The sequence below is a fragment of the Drosophila erecta genome, unplaced genomic scaffold, assembly GCF_003286155.1.
Source record: "Drosophila erecta strain 14021-0224.00,06,07 unplaced genomic scaffold, DereRS2 tig00000219-arrow-pilon, whole genome shotgun sequence".
NCBI lineage: Eukaryota > Metazoa > Arthropoda > Insecta > Diptera > Drosophilidae > Drosophila > Drosophila erecta.
The window spans coordinates 1,461,508-1,483,057 of NW_020825213.1; the positions used below are offsets into that span (position 1 = coordinate 1,461,508).

Below are 21,550 nucleotides of genomic sequence, written 5' to 3' on the forward strand. Positions count from 1 at the left end.
GCTGTTGCTACTGCTGTTGTTGCTGCTTCTGCTGCTGGTAGAGGCTCCTTTGAATTTGATTTCCTTCTCTTCTTTAAGGCTCCGTTGACGTCGATGTTTAAAGATGATTTTTTTTTTTTTTTTTTTTTTTTATCACGTTTTATTATTTTTGTAGTCCAGTCAGATTTTTTGTTTTTTAGCCATTTATTTCGGCATTTATGCTCTTTTGGCATATACACTGCACTCTATTTATGAGCTGATTTAATGCTATTAGAGCATTTATAAGGCACTGTTTTCATGCACTTTTTATTTAATTTATGCTCTTTTTATTTTCACAATTGCTGATGTATGGCCTCAAGCACGCCTTACCACAATTTATAATGGTACACAAAGCAACCTTTAGCTATAGACTATAAGGTGCTTGTTTTATTTAAAACATAAAAGATTCTTTTGTATATTTTTGCTTTTTATATTTATACTCTGTTCCTTACCTTTGGTAGGGGGAAACAAGAGTCAATTATTTTTGGTACCTTTAGCTGCAAGATTAACTTAGCAATGCTTAAAGGAGCTGGCCTTTCTCTGAGTCCCTTACCATATAGGGGGAAACTGCAGAGTCGATTTAAGGCTCTATTGACCAAATGTAATATCCCAAATGAGAAGACTCTACTCGTTGCGTTTTTGTAAGAAACTGATTTTATTCGGAAATATCTTCGGTTTAAATAGGTGACATGAGAATCGCATCTTAGAGTAAATGGCCTACGCAGAGGCCTAAGTAGGTAGTCCCCGTCTTATCGAGGTCCCACGCTCCGGCACATCTGCCTATCTTGAGCGGCGAGGACCTTATCTGTGGTCTCCCACTAAGGGACTATTTTAGGAGGCGGGGAACGATCTCAAGTGACTGACTCAGGTAGTGTGCACTTAGATTACATGTTTTTGAGCACTGCACCCATGTCGCCTTAGATAAGAAAATCCTAAATATAAATTATCGCTCTCGATTCATTTACATAAGATATGAACGGAGCCCAAAATTGTAAGTCTTTAAATATATTCGTGTTCATGTGTGAACATCAGTTTTTACAGACCGATGAAGTTTTAGATAGACGCTGGTTGAAATAAGCTGTAAGCCACTGTACTTAGTCCATTTTTAGTTGTTCCATTTTTGACGATTTTTAAAATTCATCACATTTAATTCCAATTTCGACAAGGTTATTAACGCTATTTGAACGCATGTTTTTAGGAAACTAATGTGCATTTGATGTATTCTACAATAACCAAAGAATGTACAATAAAAGTTCGTTTTAATGCTCTATTATTTGGCTCTGAGTTATACGCATACGTTTCAAACAATTTTCAGAATTATTTATTTTTATACATCTGAGAACATAAAACTAACTACCCAAATCCATAAGCACTTGTAAATAAAAAGACTTGAAGAAAAAGTCGAACAAGGTAATATTCTAATATATACAATTCAATCAATAAATCAGTTTAAACCCTGAGCTGTGTAATTTTGTAATACGCAACCGAAATTACTTCTTTGAACAACTAAAAATGTTTTAAAAACAAATTAAAAACAAATTAAATACGCTGCGAGGGAAACAATGCCATAAGGTACAGTAAGCAGAAAAAATTGCCCTATATTTTGCATAGACTAAAAGACTTTAAAATACATATGTACGTGCAATTATGTTTGTATACAGCTTAATGCAATGAGGTTATTATCTTTTCCAAATTTATATTTAACAAGAACAAACGGTCTTGAATAAATGTATTGTTCACCTTCGCGTTCCTGATGATCCTCGTGAAAAAGGTGGATTTACCAGCTATATTCCCGTTTCAACTCGGCAATAACTAAAAGCATTCGGATTCCTGCCTCAGAACAGCCTCAATATCTTGATCCAGGAGTGCCCAGTTGGAAGTATGTACATGTACAATTTACCATTCCATTAAGCTGGGCATGAATAAAGAATATTTCTTTTGCAATCATTCTGAAAGCTGTCCACTACGCACAAGCATATCCTGGAATGCTGCTGCACGTTTTCCAAAAAAAGAATTTCAGTATATATTTTTGCACAGCTTCAATAAACGTTTCTTACGAATGAGTCTATTTATTTTCATTAATAAGCTATACGGAATTATTCAACCACAAATTTAAAAAATTGTAGCTTCAGGGTTACGTTAACGGAAAAATAATTCACACTTCTTGTTAAAGGAACGCATTGATTGACACCTTATATTTAAAACCTATAAATCGATATAAGAAACATTAGTTCTGCCACTTTTGGTGAGTCTACTGCCATAGCTTTTGAACACCTGATGCAAGAGACTTGTGTTATCGACAGAAAGGCAAATATTGTGTTTGGCTTCAAACAACATTATAGAAAACTAATGTATGTAACTGTATTTCACATTTTGGTTGAACACGACTAAAATTTTAAAGTTCAAATTTGACCCTTTTAGTTTTCTATTTGGCGCGATGGCGACATCGGAAATTAACTTGCTCTGAGGGTTAGTCTCTGGAATCTGCATGCCTCATCTCAGCTTTCTAGCTATTATACTTCCTGAGATCGAGGCGTTCATACGGACAGACCAAAGACACTAGAATAATAAGATGCGTAACGGCCATACATTGGTTTTGCACTATGCAGCCACTTTTTTGGTGGCGGCAATAATTGCTCTCTCCCCGCTTGCATAAAATTGAGAGCATAATAATCTAAAAATAGAATTCACTTGCTTGTGTGAGTGAAAACAGTAAGCAAAAAAGTGTGCATGTGTGCGTAGTTGTGCTAGAAGACGATTTTCGGTCCAAAATCAATTTTGACCTAAGAAACGAATTTGATTAATGTTTTGGTCAATTTCGTTGTAATATGATCTAATAAAATATTATTAAAAAATTGAAGCCGTGATTATTATTTTTTTTAAGAAGTTATTTTAATATTCGTTAGTTAAAATCGCCTCTCGAATTAGCTACCGTTTACAACTGAACTTTACATATAAACTTTTATTGAATATAAATACGGATATACATATGTATTACTAAAATTTAGAAAAATAATAGAAAACTGTGAGTTCTGTCTAATTGTCAAAATTTTATATGCAACCTGTTTATTGCAAAATTTAATTCTTGAGGCAGGACCAGCGCACCTATGAATCCCTAACTTCAAATATATTTTCCACGTCGCGAACTGAATACTCTAACGACATATATTCTAGTATAAAGCAATTTCTGAAATTAATTAGGTATTATTATGTACATTTATTCACCCATTATATTATGATTTATTTAAATATTTATCATGTTAAGACAATGCAAAATTAAAGTTTTTTATTTGGTGGCAATCGAGTACAATTAATATAGATTGAAAGTCCATAAACTTCTGAAGTGAAGGGCATATTTTGTCCAATTTGCAATATATGAGCATACGTGTGCACACATACAGTGATCGGCTGTCGCTATATGCGTACAAGAGTCCTTAGAGTCTCTCTGGCTGTTGAACAAAAATTCGAGAGAGCCTGGAGCCAGCTCTAGAGCCAGCACGAAGAAATTGTGTGCAAAAAAATCGTATGGCGTTACGCATCTTATTATTCTAGCGTCTTTGGACAGACTGACATGGTCACATATACTCGGCTAGTGATCCTAATCCTCATATACATATATACTTTTATACATCTTCCTGTTTCACGGTTTTCAACGAATCTAGTGTACTATTTTACGCTATGAGTAACGGCTATAACTTTGTGTGCAGAACAATAACACTTTATGATAATAAACCACGAAACTTTTCTTCAATTAATTTTCAGACTGATATGGCATCTATATGATATAGTCGACCGATTTTGATTAAACAACCCCAAAAATATATATAATAAAACTCCACATGTACACGTATACCAAACAAAACTGATTTTGCAATTGAATTTTACTGAATTCCTATGGCTTGATATTTATATTATATTTCATTAAAATATATATTTCAAGTGCTATCTATACCTACTAAACCTATTTTATGTATACGGTTGATTTCCCAGAAACGATTTTTTTTAACTTCCGAAATTCTGATATCTATGATATCTAATTCAGATCCAGAAACTATTTGAGCAATTAATGTTGTTATACAAATATTTGAAATATGCTAAATAACATATATATTTCTTAGAAGAATAATGGCTGTAAGAATCGTGAAGGATGCCATTTCCGAACACATGTTTGGTTTTAGTCGCCATCATGGGACCCCAGAGCAAGTGCCATCGAGTTGGCTAGCACATCTTGAATGTATTTAAAAACAAGCACTACTGTTTCAAGCACTACAATTTCTCCTCCTGATATCTTACCTCCTTAATCGAAGCGTTATTGTCTGTGTGAGAAGGTCAAATATCAGAAGTGTTCGTGATGGCGTTCTTCAGGGAAGTGTGGTCGGTCCCGTGTTGCATACTCTGTTCACTTCAGATCTGCCGTGTCTTAATGTACCGGCCACGACTTTGGCAACCTATGCTGATGACACGGCCTTCCTGGCGAACTTTTCCTTTCCAATCGAAGCGTCTAGGCTCACCGATGAATTTCTGGACTCGTACGGCAAGTGGTCAAACAGATGGAACATTTTTATAAATGGAAACACGTCGCAACAATGTCACTTTCTATTGAGAGGACAGATCCTTCATAATGTTGAGCTTTGCGACATCATTTTCCCAGTCTTCCCAGGTGCAGTACCTGGAATTTGATCCTGGACAAATGGTTCAGCTGGAAATAGCACTAAAATAGCACATGTGCTAAGCTTGGGAAGCTCAACTGCCTTGGCAACAAAGTGTTGATATTCAAATCGATTGTAATGCTGTCAATTACTATACTTCATCCAAATATGGGAGAATTCTTCAGACTCAAATGTAATGAAAGTGCAAAGGTTTAAAGCCGGGCGCTGCGCATTATTGCAAATGCGGATTGGTACATCAGAAACGACCTAGCAATGACCTCCATATTCCTTCTGTCATACAACGAAAGTCTCAAAGCTCACATCAACCACCTGGCAGCCACCTTGGCTAATACGATGACCAGAAGAAGGCTTAAACGAAGACACCCTGGCGATCTCTGGACAAAAAGACGAAATGTCACTAAAGTACAGAAACAGTAATTGTTTTTAAATCAATTGTTATAAAAATTGTTTTCTCTGTTATGTTACACTACAAAATAGCTTAATAAAGGAAACATTAGGTTTTCGAATTTTTTAAGAAACCCGCTAGATTATCAGCTATTAATAGGTACATTTCTTATGCTTATTATTTCTAAACATCTAAAGGATTTATAAATTCTATATTTCTGTATATTTGCATACATTATTTGATAAACATAAACACAGCAACTTTGCATACACCACTTAAAAACGGTAGGAATTTTGACCCCGCTTGCTTCGTTTTCTTATCATAAGCCGTCCGTTCCATCCGTTTTCAGAATGATCCAACATTATTAGCCTAAAAATTCTTTTATTTCCGAGGGTTATTAACTGTTTAATGTTAGATTTATATAAGTCTTTAACATAAGGGGAGTACCCAGGATGTACTTGTATAGGGGTTAAATTTATAATTTAATGTTGGGTGAGGTCAAGAGTGAGGTCGTATGCATTGGTGGCTACTGTGAGGTTACGGGAGGGTATGATTGGGAGGTCTGCTGTGAACAAGGTGTCGAGAATGGGTCCAAGGACGCTGCCTTGAGGTACTCCGGCTTGTATGGGCCTTGGCGTGCTGGTTTTGATTAACCGCATCGCACTTGAAACTCTCTTCCTTCCGTGTATGATTAGAGGGGGACGATGTGGGAACTGGGAAGATGGGACTTAGGCTTGGATAGGAGTCCAGGGTGCCACACTTTGTGAAATGCCTGTTTGACAACCAGGAAGACGGCACAACAGTATTGCTTGTTTTCGAAAGCGTCCAGAATGCGTGCTACGAGCCGGTGGCATTGCTCTGGTGTTCCATGGGAGCGCCTGAAGCCAAACTGGTGATGAGGGATGTCGATTATGAAAAAAATAATAGAATAATAGAATAGAATAAAAATAATAGAATGAAAAAAAAATTAAAACTGGGGTGCCAGTTTTGTCCGATTTGTGAGTGTTAGAGTAGGCGTGGTAACATAATTAAACAAACTTGCGATGCTTTTATGTCTCTGGAATCTGCATGCCCATCTAAACTTTCCAGCTTTTATAGTGCCTGAGATCTCGATATTCTTACGGACGGTTGGACGAATAGACAAACGGACAAGGCCGGCTCGACTTGGCTATTGAGCCTCATCAGGAATACATATACTCTTTTTGGTCGGAAAGGATTCCTTCTTCATGTTGCTCCTTTTTCGATATATATACATATGACTACGGGTGTAAAATATACCTTTCTCAGCCTACGCTTGGAGTAGACTTCACATCATGAGTACGAATATATTTCAAACATTAAAATAAGAAGTAACGCAGTAACGTTAAAAAAATATTAATCATTAACCGCGAACATATAACGCGCAAGGGTTATGTTCCTCTCATGTTCATGTTTCTCTAAAGAGGATTTGCAGTTAGAAAAATACGCCGATAATTACTATTTGCTCTAACAGAACGGATAACAGGATTTGCCGCAGTAAGTAACTTTAGGTTCATTAGCTTGTGGAGGATCTTGATTCTGAAAGTATTGTGGAGACCATGCAGTCAAGTATATATACCTATACTCAAGTATAGGTCGAGCAATATATACGTAAAGTGGTTTTGTGATATAAGGATCTCTAAGCTATTGGAGCAAACGGTTGCCAAATGGAAGTACTCCTTTTGCTTTTCGATAATAATGCCAATGTGATTGGAATAACAGCGTAGAAAAAAATGTATTAAAAATAAAAATAATTACCTGAGGTAACACAGGTATAAACATTACAAACCTTGGGTAATACCAGAAGTGACCTGAACTGTATTAGAAATGTAATTTTTTAATAATACCTTATGAGTACGATTTGTTACATAAAATTCTATCTACATAGTCAGCATGGGCGGGAATCCCAAATAGTGTTTTCTAGTATTCAGGCGTATAAATTAATTAAATGATGGTGCCGGAGGGGGTCCCTCGCTGTAGTCACTGGTAGGTTTGCCGGTTGACCGGTGGATGGATCTCCAGGTGTCTCTCGTAATCTTCCGCGCACAGAGGCGGAGGGTGGTATATCCAACTGAAGATTAACGACGATTACGTTCCTTTGGCTACTGGCCTAGGGACTCAGATAGCTATGGTAAAATAAAATATTAACGACATGCTGTCGGAATTGTTGGTTTCTGAGCTTGTGCTCTTTATTATATGAATGCCCAAAACGAACGCACTTAAAAGCTAACATAAAAAGCTTCATAGCGGCCCCTGCCAAAATGCAGAGCTTTGCCGGTCCTGTGAGAGCTTCCGGCCAAACGCTTGGTCAGCAATTGACCGGTGCTAGTGAGCGGACGATCGGACCGGTTAACTTCGTTAACTACTCCTCAATAACTTCTTTCAACTGGTCCGCGGATCTTTTGGCCCTTGTGGCTCGCTGGCAGGTTCGGCCAATGCAGATAAGAGCGCAGAAAATTGCTCCTGCAATTAGCGCTATCTGGCTTAGTCGGTATCGGTCGACGTCCTCTTCGAATTTCCTGATTTGCTCCAGATTCCGTTTACTCAAGCGGTGAAGATATGGGAGGCTCAGGATCTCGTGTTTTATCGAGATATTCAGGACAGGGGAGTTAGCTACTCCCGGTGCCCTTTTCTGGACCATGTCGTGATTTATGAAGACGGTCTAATTGACCATGGCACTCTCAATAAATGTTATAAGGTGCGTGCCTCTAATGTGGATGTTCGTTCCATTGTCCACGCGCATGAATGCTGGTCTATCATTGATGACGATAATTCCTTCGTCGACATAAGTGATCGGGTGTAGATCGCTCTGCTGTGTATCGCAGTGCGCCACGACTCCAGCGTGGAGTTCTTTGGCGCACGAGCGCACTGAAGAAAACTGACAGAACGTAGCCCCGGGTGATATCGAGCAGTTCTTGACAGTGCGGACTACTCTGTTACACTTCGCCACCACATTTTCCTCTTACGACAACACAGTATCATGGTGTGCCACTGGAAGGACGGTGATCTTATTACAGGCCATTTTAATATTGGGGAATTTTTGTACAAAGTGCAACATGTTAGGGGATTGTAAGACTCTTACAGACGCAATGGAAAAAATATCCCTTATGAGGGTACTGGTGGACTCCTCAACCCAAACGCTCTCCAGATCTGCGTGGTCCCAAATACTTGGACTAACTATATTCATTTTTCCGAGGGTAATAGTCAACGTGAGATTTTGCAATTCCATGATAATAATTCTGTTAAGGTCAATAACATCTCGTACAGGTGTCCGGAATCTATTTGCGTGCTTTTAGCAACTTTCAAAATTTGGTTAACCGTATTGGTTAGTTTGCTAATTCTAATCTGTGATTTGGAGTTGATTTCGATCTGTTTATTGTGTGCCTCTATTAGTCGTGTTTCAGTGAATTTTATCTTTTCCAAATTCTCAAAGTCAGATGTCCCCGCGACAACCTTTAACGCTGTTCCCAAGAAGTCTAGGCTCCTGGCTACCCTGTGATGGACGCTCAACGAGTCGAGCATATCACGTATCGACCATTTTGTCGGTTTCATCCACTACTCGCCTAGTGCGATTAGCCCAGTGAGTGCCTTACATAGGCAAATTCTTTCCATACCAAGACTGTACCCCATTCGGAGCCCCATTTGAGCTGACCGGAAGCTAGACAAACCGACGCGCCGGCCTGCTTTAAGAAGTCTAGGCCAACGATCCCGTCGAAAGAAGTCAAGTCTGGTGGTATAAAGATCGTAGCTTCAAGGTTAAACATGGACACGAAACATTTTTCAGTGATTGTTGTCACCCCATGAATCGAAAGGATTGCAAATGCGGAGTCTACCGGGCGGATGCCTTTCAACCCCTTAAATGGTCGGATGAAATTTTTGGACGCTCCCGTGTCAACCAGGAGTTTTATGTCGATCCCTGCTACTCTTCGTCTGAATTGATGGCATCAGAGTTGTACTCTAGGATGGCATCATCGTCGACCCTCCACTGGATGCTGCGGTGGCATAAGCCGTGTCCGCATTATCTGAGGCCTGAGCAACATGGTTGACTCTTTGCGTTTTAGGAGGGGCCGAGCGGCCAGACGCAGACGGCTTCGATTTCGGATAAGCAGGGGCGTGGGATGGTTTCATTTTGGATAGTGATGGGTCCACTAACTAACGTCCATAGGTTCCGGAGTGCTTCCTCGAGCCATGCTGTCGCTTCGTGAAGCAGAGTTCACTTATGCCCTGTGCTGCCTAGTAAAGTGCGGGTTCTTCTCGGCACTTCCCTGCGAATTGGCTTGTGGAGGGGCCTATTGGCGTTCCTGCACTGCACAAAGTTGCACCGTTGGTGGTTGGATTCTACATCTTGCACCAGGGCGAGAGGTGATGGCACGTCATTCGGCTTCGCCGCGAACAGTACGGGTGATCACCGTCTCATAATGGCGTGAACTATTTTTATACCTCGAACATGTAATACGCGGCTGCCGCTGCTTGCCGCCAGGACACGTATGTCTCCTAAAAAAATGTCTCCTATAAAATAATAAAAGAAAAAATTGTCACAGCAAAGCATGCGCTGCTGTATCGGGTAACAAAGTGAAGCGGGGCAACGATAACAAAGCCCGAGACGGCTGTGGAACTAATGCACAGAATTCAAGTTCAAATAAAGCTACAGTGTCCTAACATTACACGAAAGTGAAAATAAAATGCACACAACCAAATATAAATCGGACAGTGTGACAGTGTCCAAATAATACAAGAGATAAATCGCAAAGTCAATCAATAATTGCAAGTTAATTTTTTCACAGCACATCGGCTGGGATATTTTAAATTTTATAATAATAACACGAATTAGTTATTATAAATTACAAAAAACATGAAGGCGTTTTAATTATTACAGCACAATCTATTATCTTGCAGTATAGTGAGTTTTATTAAAATCACGAATATATTTAAATGTTCAAATATATTATAATGGATCCGCAGAATTAATTCCGGCGGAGCAATTGTAGTAGGGAAACACTCTTGTTTATACTTTATTTATTTTAAGTCACAAACATTTAACTATGCAGCGCAGTATGGAGGTGCTGAGGAGCTCACAGTTAAGTGCCAATTAAATAAATGCTGGTGCCGCGGGGGGGTCCCTCGCTGCAGTCACTGGTAGGTTTCCCGTTTGGCCGGTGGATGCATCTCCAGGTGTCTCTCGTAGTCTCGTAGGGGCGGAGGGTGGTAAATCCAAATGCAGATGTACGACGATTACGTTGCCTTAAGCTACTAGCGTTAATAATATATTAGTTTGGCAAATATCTCCCTTCCGCCTTTTTGTCTTTTGAATTTCGCGGCTTTGTACAGCGCTACAGAGCTCGTATGGCAATACTATACATAATTTGAAAGGTCTTGACATAACCTACAAAACGACGCTATGCATGATTAGTTTGGATATTGCGTTCAACAGTTATAGACGTGTAAACATGGAGTTCACTAACGCCGAAATTCGCGCTATTTTAAAGTTTTCCTTCGTTAAAGGCAAATCCGCCAGAGAAACGTTCCGTGAGATTAATGGTGTTTTGGGGGATGGTACTCTATCACTTCGAACCGCGGAGGAATGGTTTCGACGATTCAGAGCCGGTGAAAACGACACCATGGATAAGCCAGCCGGCGGAAGACCTGTGACGACAAATACCGATCAAATCATGGAATACATCGAGTTAGACCGGCATGTGGCATCTCGTGACATCGCCCAGGAGATGGGAGTTAGTCACCAAACCATTTTAAACCATCTGCAGAAGGCTGGATACAAAAAAAAGCTTGATGTTTGGGTGCCGCATGATTTGACGCAAAAAAACCTTCTGGACCGAATCAACGCCTGCGATATGCTGCTGAAACGGAACGAACTCGACCCATTCTTGAAGCGGATGGTGACTGGCGACGAAAAATGGATCACATACGACAATATCAAGCGAAAACGGTCGTGGTCGAAGGCCGGTGAATCGTCCCAAACAGTGGCCAAGCCGGGATTGACGGCCAGGAAGGTTTTGCTGTGTGTTTGGTGGGATTGGAAGGGAATCATCCACAATGAGCTGCTCCCATATGGCCAGACGCTTAATTCTACCACCTACTGCGAACAACTGGACCGCTTGAAGCAGGCGATCGACCAGAAGCGTCCAGAATTGGCCAACAGGAAGGATGTAGTGTTCCACCAGGACAACGCCAGACCACACACTTCGTTGATGACTCGTCAGAAGCTACGGGAGCTCGGATGGGAGGTTTTATCGCATCCACCATATAGCCCGGACATAGCGCCAAGTGATTACCTGTCCATGGCGAATGCCCTTGGTGGTGTAAAGTTGAACTCAAAAGAGGCTTGTGAAAAGTGGCTGTCCGAGTTCTTCGCAAATAAGGAGGGGGGCTTCTACGAGGGAGGTATTATGAAGTTGCCGTCTAGATGGAAACAGATTATCGAACAAAACGGCGCATATTTGAACTAAATCCGATCACTGTAGCACTTTTTATAAGGCATTGAATAAAGAGCAAAAAAGCGGAAGGGAGATATTTTCCAACCTATTATTAACGACAGGTTGTCGGAAACGAACTGAATTAAAAGCTAACATAAAAAAGCTTTAGCGGCCCCTGCCAAAATGCAGAGCTTTGTCGGCCCTGTGAGAGCTTCCGGCCAAACGCAATTTGACCGGTGCTAGTGAGCGGACTATCGGTCTGGTTAACTTAGTTAACTTATATATTTCTTCATCTATCGGTAGACCGTCTAATGTTTAAAATATGAAAATCAGTTTGCAAGTCGAAAGCAAATCAGTTAGCGATAAAAATATATTGATTCAACGTGATAAAAGTCATAGCGGTATTTAGAACTTGCTAACCCTTAATAACAACAGCATCTATACGACTATTTTAGAACTTATTATACCCAATACTCGTTGTATAAAATGGTATACTATATTCGTTGAAAAGTATGTGTCATGTAGCAGGAAGCGATTTCCATATAAAGTATCTGGCCAAGTCCGTTCGTATAATCATTAAGATCTCAGGAACTAATAGTTCGCCACGCCCCTTAATGCTTACAACCCGCCTTTAGAAACTTTAAAACACATGATAGCTCGACGTGAACCAATTGCACATATTTACTACAATAACGGCGAAAGCTGTCATTCCCAACTATTTGAAAAATGTGATATTTAAAATTTTTTTTTTTATATCTTGTAAAAAGATATTTTTGTTTTTGCCACCTCACTTAACGCCCACAAACCGTCCAAAAACTGTCTCGCACTGGTTTACTTCGTAAAACAAAAGTCATTAGTTTAAACATAATTACTATTACTTTTAAATTAACCTAATAAATTGATTTCTTGAATACGTGGTGTAGGGAGCTGGTATTGCTGGTACGAAAAATGGTACTGGTGCAGCTGGTGGCGTCGACTACGATGTTTGTTGGTTGTAGACAATTAATGCACATAATACAGTTTTATTAGACTCCGTGGTTGTACTTAGGGCTCCTTTTAAAATTGTGGGCACTGTTTAAGATTTCGATCGGGTCTTAAACAGAGAATGAATAAGTGATCGCCATCGATAACACCCTGTCCGATCTGTACGAATTACTTTTCCTTCGAGAATCAGTTCGTAAGTTCGTAAGTAATGAATATATGGCTAAGGCGTGGTCCAGTAATCTGGGCATATGGTTTCCGTCAGTGGCAGTGCACATGATGTGCTACATGATGTAGCAAATTTGGCAGGTATCGTCCATAAGATGCAAAGACCTTTAATTTAATGCCGAATCTACTAATTCGATGTTTCAGACTAGTTAAGGGCAGTTATCAATTATTTCATCCATTGGCAGAATGCCTCTTGAGGCTTGTGTAGAACGTTGGTATTTGCCAGTCACTATCTTTCGACAACTGTTCTCCGAAGTTTTCGCCGTGCCTAAAAGCAGATCAATTTGTCCTGATTAATTTGATAAAGTCCCTCGTCGGCGATCTGCCGACGTTGATTAGCTATATGGACCATATGATAAATTGAAGTTTGTTCCAATGAAGTTAGTCGAAATTCGGCTAAGCTGATGTATCCTTTGTGCAAATGAATCGGTCAAGAAAATATTTACGGTGGAAAGAATACTTTCCTCTTTACGCGATTCAAGTCCAAAATTTGTTATTATCTGGAACGTAAAATGAGACAAAGGCAGCCCGGTCGAATAGGAAATAATGGATCTTGCACCCGAGCAAGCGATGAGACCGTGAAATAACGGTACCGCGCTGGACCTTGGACACATACCGGCCAAGGGCGCAGAGGTCGAACAGTAACGGTGCGGACTTTGGATGAGCACAAAGAGGATGCACCGTGAACTGTGGGTTGGACCTTGTACCCGAGCGGATCGTGCGCAAAAGGGGGAAATAACGGGATCTCCGTGGCTTATGAAGGGACGGCGCAAGCGCAGCTCGAGACTGTCAGTTAAAATACTCGAAGAGCTATACCACGGGGTAGGCAGAAGATCCGCGAGTGAGAGAAAGACTCGCACCCGTCGACAAGTTAACGAGAAGTTGAGAGCCTAGCACGGTCAGAAGGGACAGTGGTTTTGCCAAGGACGACGAAGGAGCGACGCCGCGCAGCCGACGGCGAGGGCTGTAGGAGTCTATCGTTGAAATAGTCTGTCAATACAGCTGTTCGAATCTAAATCTCTATATATTCTTTCGTTGGCAATCACACAAATCATAAGTTTGGAATTCGTAGCTTTGTTTCCAATTCATAGCGAGCAGAAACAAGAAAAACAGTTCGTTACACTAGTCTTCTTAAGATCAGTCGAATTCTAGTTTCGCCAAGCAAACCTAAAGCTCATTAAGCAACTTACCCAAACCAACAACAATTCTCAATATCTACGGTTACAATAAAATAAAATAACCTGAATTAAAATAAAATAACCTACGAGACATATAAACAGCAACATCAAGATGGGAGATAAGCCCGATCGAGGCCCACAAAATCCCACCAACAATACCGTTCTGCTAAATTCCCCCGGACCCAAATACATGATTATATCCATATCCGACTCAGTTGTCGACCTTGCTAACGTTTCTTCATTTCTAATCAAAAAACAAATTGATTTCGCCAGCGCAGGAAAGTCGAAGAATGCAAAAAGCTAAGAAACAGTACTCTCCTAATTAAAACCAAAAACAACTTTTAAGAAAATAGACTTATGCAGCTAAGCTTTTGCTCCAAACATCAATATTACCGTAAATCTACACAACTCTCTTAACTCAACAAAAGGAGTAATATACTCAAATGATCTGCGAGGAAAAGCAGAAAGTATAATCCAAAGAGAACTTGCACATAAACAAGTAACCGATTTAAAAAATATTAAAAAAAAAAGAAAAAGACAATCTCAAGGAAACCCGCCTTGTTATATTGAAATTTAACTTTCCCATACTCCCTGAATATGTAATGATTGGCTATCAAAGAACCTCAATCCGCGAGTATATTCCTTTGCCAATGCGAGTATATTTCTAGATGCAATGTCTGCTTCGGATTTGCCCATTTGTACAAAACTTGTAAAAACAAAAAAATCTGTTACAACTGCGGAGATGACTACCACCTCGACCCAAACACTACCGAAAAGTGTGTAAGACCCTCAAAATGCACAAACTGTAGCGAAGATCAAACAACATACCCCCACAACTCCATAAACAAATGTTGCCCAATCTTTAAAACACAACAAGAATTGATAGCAATCAAAATCACAAACAAACGTGACAACAAAACTGCCCTTAAAATCCTTAGTACTAGTAACACCAAAACCACTCCCATTCGCATCAGTTACCAAAAACGAAATATATATCAGCAACATCTCTAACCCAAACCATAACTCAGAACCTCATCAACTCACCGCACCCAAAGGACATCAGGAATGCACTACCTCCAGGACGCCAATGATCTTAGTCCTCATAAAAATAGTAAACTAAATCCACATAAACTAACCATAAATAACCCCCAACGCCATACGATTCTGGCTCTAGAGCTGGCTCCGGGCTCTCTCGAATTTTTGTTCAAGAGCCAGAGAGAGAGAGCGCTCTAGAGCCAGCAGCTCTCTTGTACGCATACAGCGACAGCCGATCACTGTACATGTGCACACGTTTGCTCATATATTGTAAATTTGACAAAATATGCCCTTCATTTCGGAAGTGAAGGGGACTTTCACTCTATATTATTTGTAAACTAAATCCTAATAATATATTACAATGGAACATTAAAGGTTATATGAAGAATTACTCCCAACTTCAAATTCTAATTAAAAAGTTTGGACCACACATCATTGCTCTTCAGAAAATCCCTCCCTATCCCCATAAACATTACAATTTAGTGTAGCTTCTGTTTGAATGCATTCGGTAGCACAGCCATCTTAGTGCGCAAATCTATCTCCCACACACAACACCAAATAAACTCTGACTTTCGATAAGTTCAAAAGCTAACTTTTGGAAATGTGGGCAAATATTAAACGTTTATGCGGCCTTTATCCCAGCATGCATATACACGCCATACTCAACTACCACTTCTCCTTCGGAAATTGATAACACCTTCGGCAACCTATGGTCACAAGAAGCTGACGACAGTAACTTTTCCAGCACCTTCAGAACAAACAAACTGCTCTTAAGCACTTCATCAACCTACACGCCATCCCAAGCAGCCTGCTATATAGAACATTTATTTCATAGAGCTGTTATCCGCCCTCAAATCACTTAAAGGATCCACCTTTTGTATGGACCGTACCTCGTAGTCCATAATCCAGAACCTTAAGCTCAGGATCCCAAGACATTTCAACGATATCCTGAAATCCCACATCCCTTAAGCTTACAAAGCTTCTTCCTATATTAAAGCCACAAAAAAAGGTACTAGAAACCACATCCTACAGACCCATTTCCATGAACCCATGCCTTCCTAAAGTTATTGATAAAAAATATGGCTAAACATTTGTGGTGGTTTGTTTTAACCCAAAAACTCATCCACAACAACCAGTTCGGTTTTAAAAGGGGTACATCTGTTCTAGACAGTCTATTATAATATACATAGACCACCTAGCAACAAGATCCCTCTCTCTAAAGCGCGACCTCTCTATAATTTCATTAGACTTTTCCAAAGCCTTTGACAAAATATGTACCCACTCCCTTATCCACCAACTCCAAGAATGGAACTTACATCCCAGTATCATTAAATACGTTTTACATTTCATGACAGACAGGAAGATCATTGTTAAATTCGCAACCAATTTATCCAACAGCTTTCTCCTCAAAACCGGCATCCCGCAAGGTTTCCCAATCTCAGTCATTCTATTTCTAAGAACCTACAATTCTCTTACTGCTATTATCTCCCCTCCAAAACAAATTAAGGTCGTCGCTTACGCCGTCGAATTCCCCTTAACTAACCTTTCACCCATCTTTAACAATAAAAATGAATGGTGCACTTACTCAGGTACCTTGCTTTCAATAGACAAATGTCAAGCCCTTCAAATATGTCGTAAACACAAATGCAAACCGGCACTATATTATAAATATTCCAGCAAACAACAGCACAAAGATCCTAGCTCTAAACCTAAACAATAGATACAAATGGGCAACGCAGTACAATCTAAGAGACAGCCTCTGTAAACTCCTTAACATGATAAAACACCTCTCTTCCAAAAAATACAACACCACCACTTCTTCCATTATCCAAATAAATTTGGAAATTTACAATATATATAAAAAAGTGAAAAAATATCACTTTTTTTAAAAGTGTGGGCGTGAGAGTTTTGAGCGGTTTAAAAAAGGTATTTTAGTTTTTTTTTTCAATTTTAATAGAAATTTACAAGATATATAAAAAAGTGAAAAAATATTACGTTTTTCAAAAGTGTGGCCGTGATAGTTTTGTGCGGTTTGTGGTTCTAGCTTTTGTAATTCCTGAGATCGAGGCGTTCATACGGACAGACGGACAAGGCCAGTTCGACTCGGCTATTGATCCTGATCAGGAACTAATATGGTCAGAAACGCTAACTTTTTCAACGAATCTAGTACTCTACGAGTAAGGGGTATAACAAGAGGGGATGCTGTATTCGAGTTCCCCGCACACCATTATGTTATGTTATGTTTTTTATGTTGTAGATGTAAATTAAAATGTTTTGGAAATAGTCTCATTACAGTTTGAGAGCTGAAAGATAAGATGCACTAACATTAACAATTTGGTCGCGTATTCCATAAATGATAGTTTTTATGATATGTACTCTACGGATTACCGAGTCAAAAGTCCTTAAAAATAACACATGTTTCGTGTTTACTAAGAAAACAACCATTTACTAGTAGTAGTAGTTCGGCATCTGAGAAAGCCAAGCTTACATGGCGAAATAGACAGCCGATATTGTTGTTGAATTTAACTAAATATCAACCTTATATTCATTATCACTAAATTCAATTCCACGGTAGTCCGCAATTTCCAGCCTGTTTCCTTTATTATACCCGTTACCCGTAGAGTTAAAGGGTATACTAGATTCGTTGAAATGTAAGTAACAGGTGGAAGGAAGCGTTTCCGACCACATAAAGTATATAATCTATATTCTTGATCAGGATCAAAAAGGATCAGGAGTGCAAACGATGATTTTCATAATTTTCTGGAATTTTGGTAGAAATTGCGAAAAAAAATAAAATTTTCCAAAAGTGTGGGCGTGAACATTTTGGGCGGTTTGTGGGCGTAAACGTGGGCGTGGCAAAAAGTTTTTTGGTAAATCGAAATTTTTGCCAAAATGTTGGCCTGACAATGATGGGCGGTAGAGTGGACGTGGCAAAAAGATTTTTGTGGGCGCAGCAAAAAGTTTTTTAGGCAAATCGAACATTTTCTAAAAATTATGGGCGCTTTTTAGTTGGTAGTAAACAAACATGCAATGCCTGTACGTCTCTGGAATCTGCAGGCTTTATCTTTATTTTCTACAGTTCCTTAGATCTGGACGTTCATTCGAAGTGCATTGACTTGGCTGTTCGTACTGATCAAAAAAATATACACTATAATACACTATCGCGGCCCTGCGCTCAATTAAAATCGATTTAATATTTTAATTATATACCTGCTTTGTATGTACGTAATAACAAGAATTTTTCATTTATCTAAAAGTGAAATGTACAGTTCGAGTGGATCATATTCTTCGCCGCAAGATGATGTTCCGAATGGAGGAGCTCCCCCATCCAGGCGTTTTCGTGGTAAGCCCTTTAATAACCATTAAATGTATTTATCAATAAAAAACAAGAGAACGCTAATGTCGAGTTCCTCAACTATCAGATATCCTTTACAGAAATTGTAGAAAAAAATAATGGTAAAAAAATTTCAAAATTTCAAAGACGGTTTTTATGAGTTAGAAGGGACGTGGCCAAAATGTTTTTTGGTATACCGATACAAACGAAACGAAAAAGAATGAAAGCATTTTTCAAAAGTGTGAGCGCGGAAATTTTGGAACGGCACTTTGCTGGCGTGCCAAAAAGTTTTTTAGCAAATCGATAGATTTTACTAGACTAATCAAAAAAATTAAAAAAAAAATAATACAATTTTTAAAACTGTTGGCGTAGCAGATTGTGGGCATTAGAGTGTGGGAGTGGCAATGTTTTAAAACAAACTTGACCAGCGTAGCCGTCACTAGAGTCTTCATGAATAATCTTAACTTTCTCGCCTTTATAGTTCCCAACTATCATGCGGACAAACAAATCAACTTGGCTAATGATCCTCCTTAAGAATATATATAGTTTATAGGGTATGACACGTTAGTTACTTTACGAGTAACGTGTATACCAAACAGGAAGATGATTTAAATACAAATTATATGAAGCAAAGAAAGTTCAATGACATTTTCAATCAAATCATTTCAAGTTAGTGGAAGTTAGTGAAGTCAGGAAACCAACTGTCTTTGGTTGCGTGCTGTATGGCGGTGCAGAATTCTAATGAGCGTAGGCAAGGAAACGGGAGACTCGGCGTGCACGCGACCGAGAGTAATAGTCGAGCGGTTAAAGTTTGAAATTGTCTCAGTATTGGCCTCAATAGAAAAATGGATGCCCCGCAAGAAATAGGGACCAGCTAATGCGTGCTATTTATATCAAACACTTTCGGTGCTGTATAAACATTTAAGCTAGATTTTATCGGTTTTTATCTGCGACTGCCTAATTAATGTCATCGGACCAATGTCATTTCAAGATTTATGCAAGGTCGATGAACAACAGTATCAAATGTAAGTTAACTCATATAGAGTTCCAATTAATAAAAAAAAATATATTTCTTTATTTGGTGTTGTGACCATAAGGTCTTTATTCATTGATTGCAAAAACAGAACTAATTTTAGTTTGACAAATTTGTCCCTAACTAACTTCGCCTGCCCACCTATGCTGCTGACGTCGGTGCTGCTCTGCTCTCGGAAATTGGGCAGACGCTACGTCTGCACATTTATGTTGTGCAGGTGCAACGTATGTTCCGCAACCGGACGCTCGTGCGACCCCACGAGTGTTGCGCAAGCGGATACGCGTGCAGCTCCAAATGTTCTTATCAAAACATTTGTGTTGTTAACTCTTCCACCTTCAAAAACGAACGTCCCTGTTCGTTGTGGTCGGGTACGTTGATTATGACAGGATTTTCGCAATGTTGATCTTTCCCCTCGTCTTGATCGTCATTCGGATTAGGGCCAAGATGATAATGATGGTAATAACGCCTCCAAAAGATATGTCGACCAGGTGTCTTAATTCTTTCATCAGCTCCAATGATAATGTCTCTTAGACTTGGCCACTTCAGTTTGCAAGATTGCTGGCATTGGCTTGGCATAGACGGCATCTTTTGCTTCGAATTTTTGACCCTTTGCTTCTATGACGGAATTGTTGTAGGTTAAGAGGAACGTACCTTTGAGGTTGGTGGTCGTCCTGTCAACATTTATTGTGCCCGTGAAGCTGTTAAGCAGGATGGTCCCTGGTAGTAACTCTTCCACCTCTGGGACGTGTTGGTTATTTGTTCTGGTGCAGTTTGCAGGTTTCCCTTTTAGTAAGTTTGGTAGGCAGGGCGAATTGCTTATTTCTCTTATACTTCTATGTTTACAGATGGTTATTTCATTGTATTTATTACAGTTTACAATTTTTGAGAATTTTTTCCTTACATTTAATTATATTTTCGCTTTCTATTTTATTGATATATTGTTCGATTCTAACTGGCCTAATCAATATCTCGCTGCAAAGTTCGGAATTTGTTATAGGAATTTTTATGACGTATATTAACATTGGACCATTGCTCGCTATATTTATCTCCGCTGCATGCAGTGCTTCTTCGAAATCGACATAAGGCATTTGATCTGTTTCTAGTACCTTCTTTATCTGTCTAGTTTCCTCATCGCCTAATATCAGAGGACTGGTTATTTCGGCTTTTGCCCATTGTACTGCATGGTTGAGATTCAGCATTTCTTCCTTTAGCATTTGGGTCTGGAACATAATGGTGGTGCTCATGTCTCTTTGTGCATTTCCCTCATATTTTAGACTGTTGGTAATGCTATTGGTAACCTGAGTAATGTTATTTATCTTTTCTATTATCGCTCTGTTAAAAATGACTTGGTTATTATTGTTTGTCAATACTCCGTTAATCTTCTTCTATAATATATCGAAATCCCTGCTACCTGAAGATCGGGCTAACCATTTCCATGCGATACCTAACATTTCGATATGCCTTTTCTTCTTATTATTAACTCTTAGATTGCCGATTAATGTTTGGGATTTCTTAATATCCTCAATGATAAACGGTAGTATTGGGTCATATGATTTTAGTTTGATTTTTGCTGTGGCGTTGATTATTTCAAGAGTGTTCTGGTATTGTTCGAGATCAATCAGATAAATTAATCGAAAAGTTCCTGTCTGTACTTTTGCTAGTCCAGTCGTCAGACGTTGTTCTTTACGTAAATTTCGTCACTGGCCTTATAGGTTTTTACGAAGTCTTTTATTTCGTTGTGGAATTCTAAATCTTTCTCCTGTTTATTTATTATTTTTTCAATGGTTTGTTGCAGGTTAGGATCATTTGCTACCTTCCTACCAAAAAATAGATCGACTGGTTTTCTGTTGTTAAGATTGTCAAATATATCCCTTCCGCCTTTTTGTCTTTTGAATTTCGCGGCTATGTCCAAAGCGCTACAGAGCTCGTATCTGGCAATACTATACATAATTTGAAAGGTCTTGACATAACCTACAAAACGACGCTATGCATGATTTAGTTTGCGTTCAACAGTTATAGACGTGTAAACATGGAGTTCACTAACGCCGAAATTCGCGCTATTTTAAAGTTTTCCTTCGTTAAAGGCAAATCCGCTAGAGAAACGTTCCGTGAGATTAATGGTGTTTTGGGGGATGGTACTCTATCACTTCGAACCGCGGAGGAATGGTTTCGAAGATTCAGAACCGGTGAAAACGACACCATGGATAAGCCAGCCGGCGGAATACCTGTGACGACAAAT

General features: G+C 39.3%; 1 protein-coding gene across 5 annotated transcripts in view; it reads left to right on the forward strand.

Annotated features, from left to right (window-relative positions):
- The first annotated feature begins 1,088 nt into the window (after window positions 1–1,088).
- Window positions 1,089–21,550, forward strand: part of LOC26526941 (sialin) — a 92,940-nt gene continuing 72,478 nt past the window's right edge. For 2 of the 5 annotated variants that reach the window (XR_003408122.1, XM_026982831.1), the window contains exons 1-2: window positions 1,098–1,590; window positions 18,202–18,287. Coding sequence is in view for 4 of the 5 variants with exons in the window: in XM_026982831.1 (XP_026838632.1) it covers window positions 18,206–18,287 (82 nt within the window). In the remaining variant the exon portion in view is untranslated. Of the gene's footprint in view, window positions 1,591–18,201; window positions 18,288–21,550 lie in introns of those variants that run through there. The other 3 variants (XM_026982832.1, XM_026982834.1, XM_026982833.1) reach the window with 3 other exon arrangements.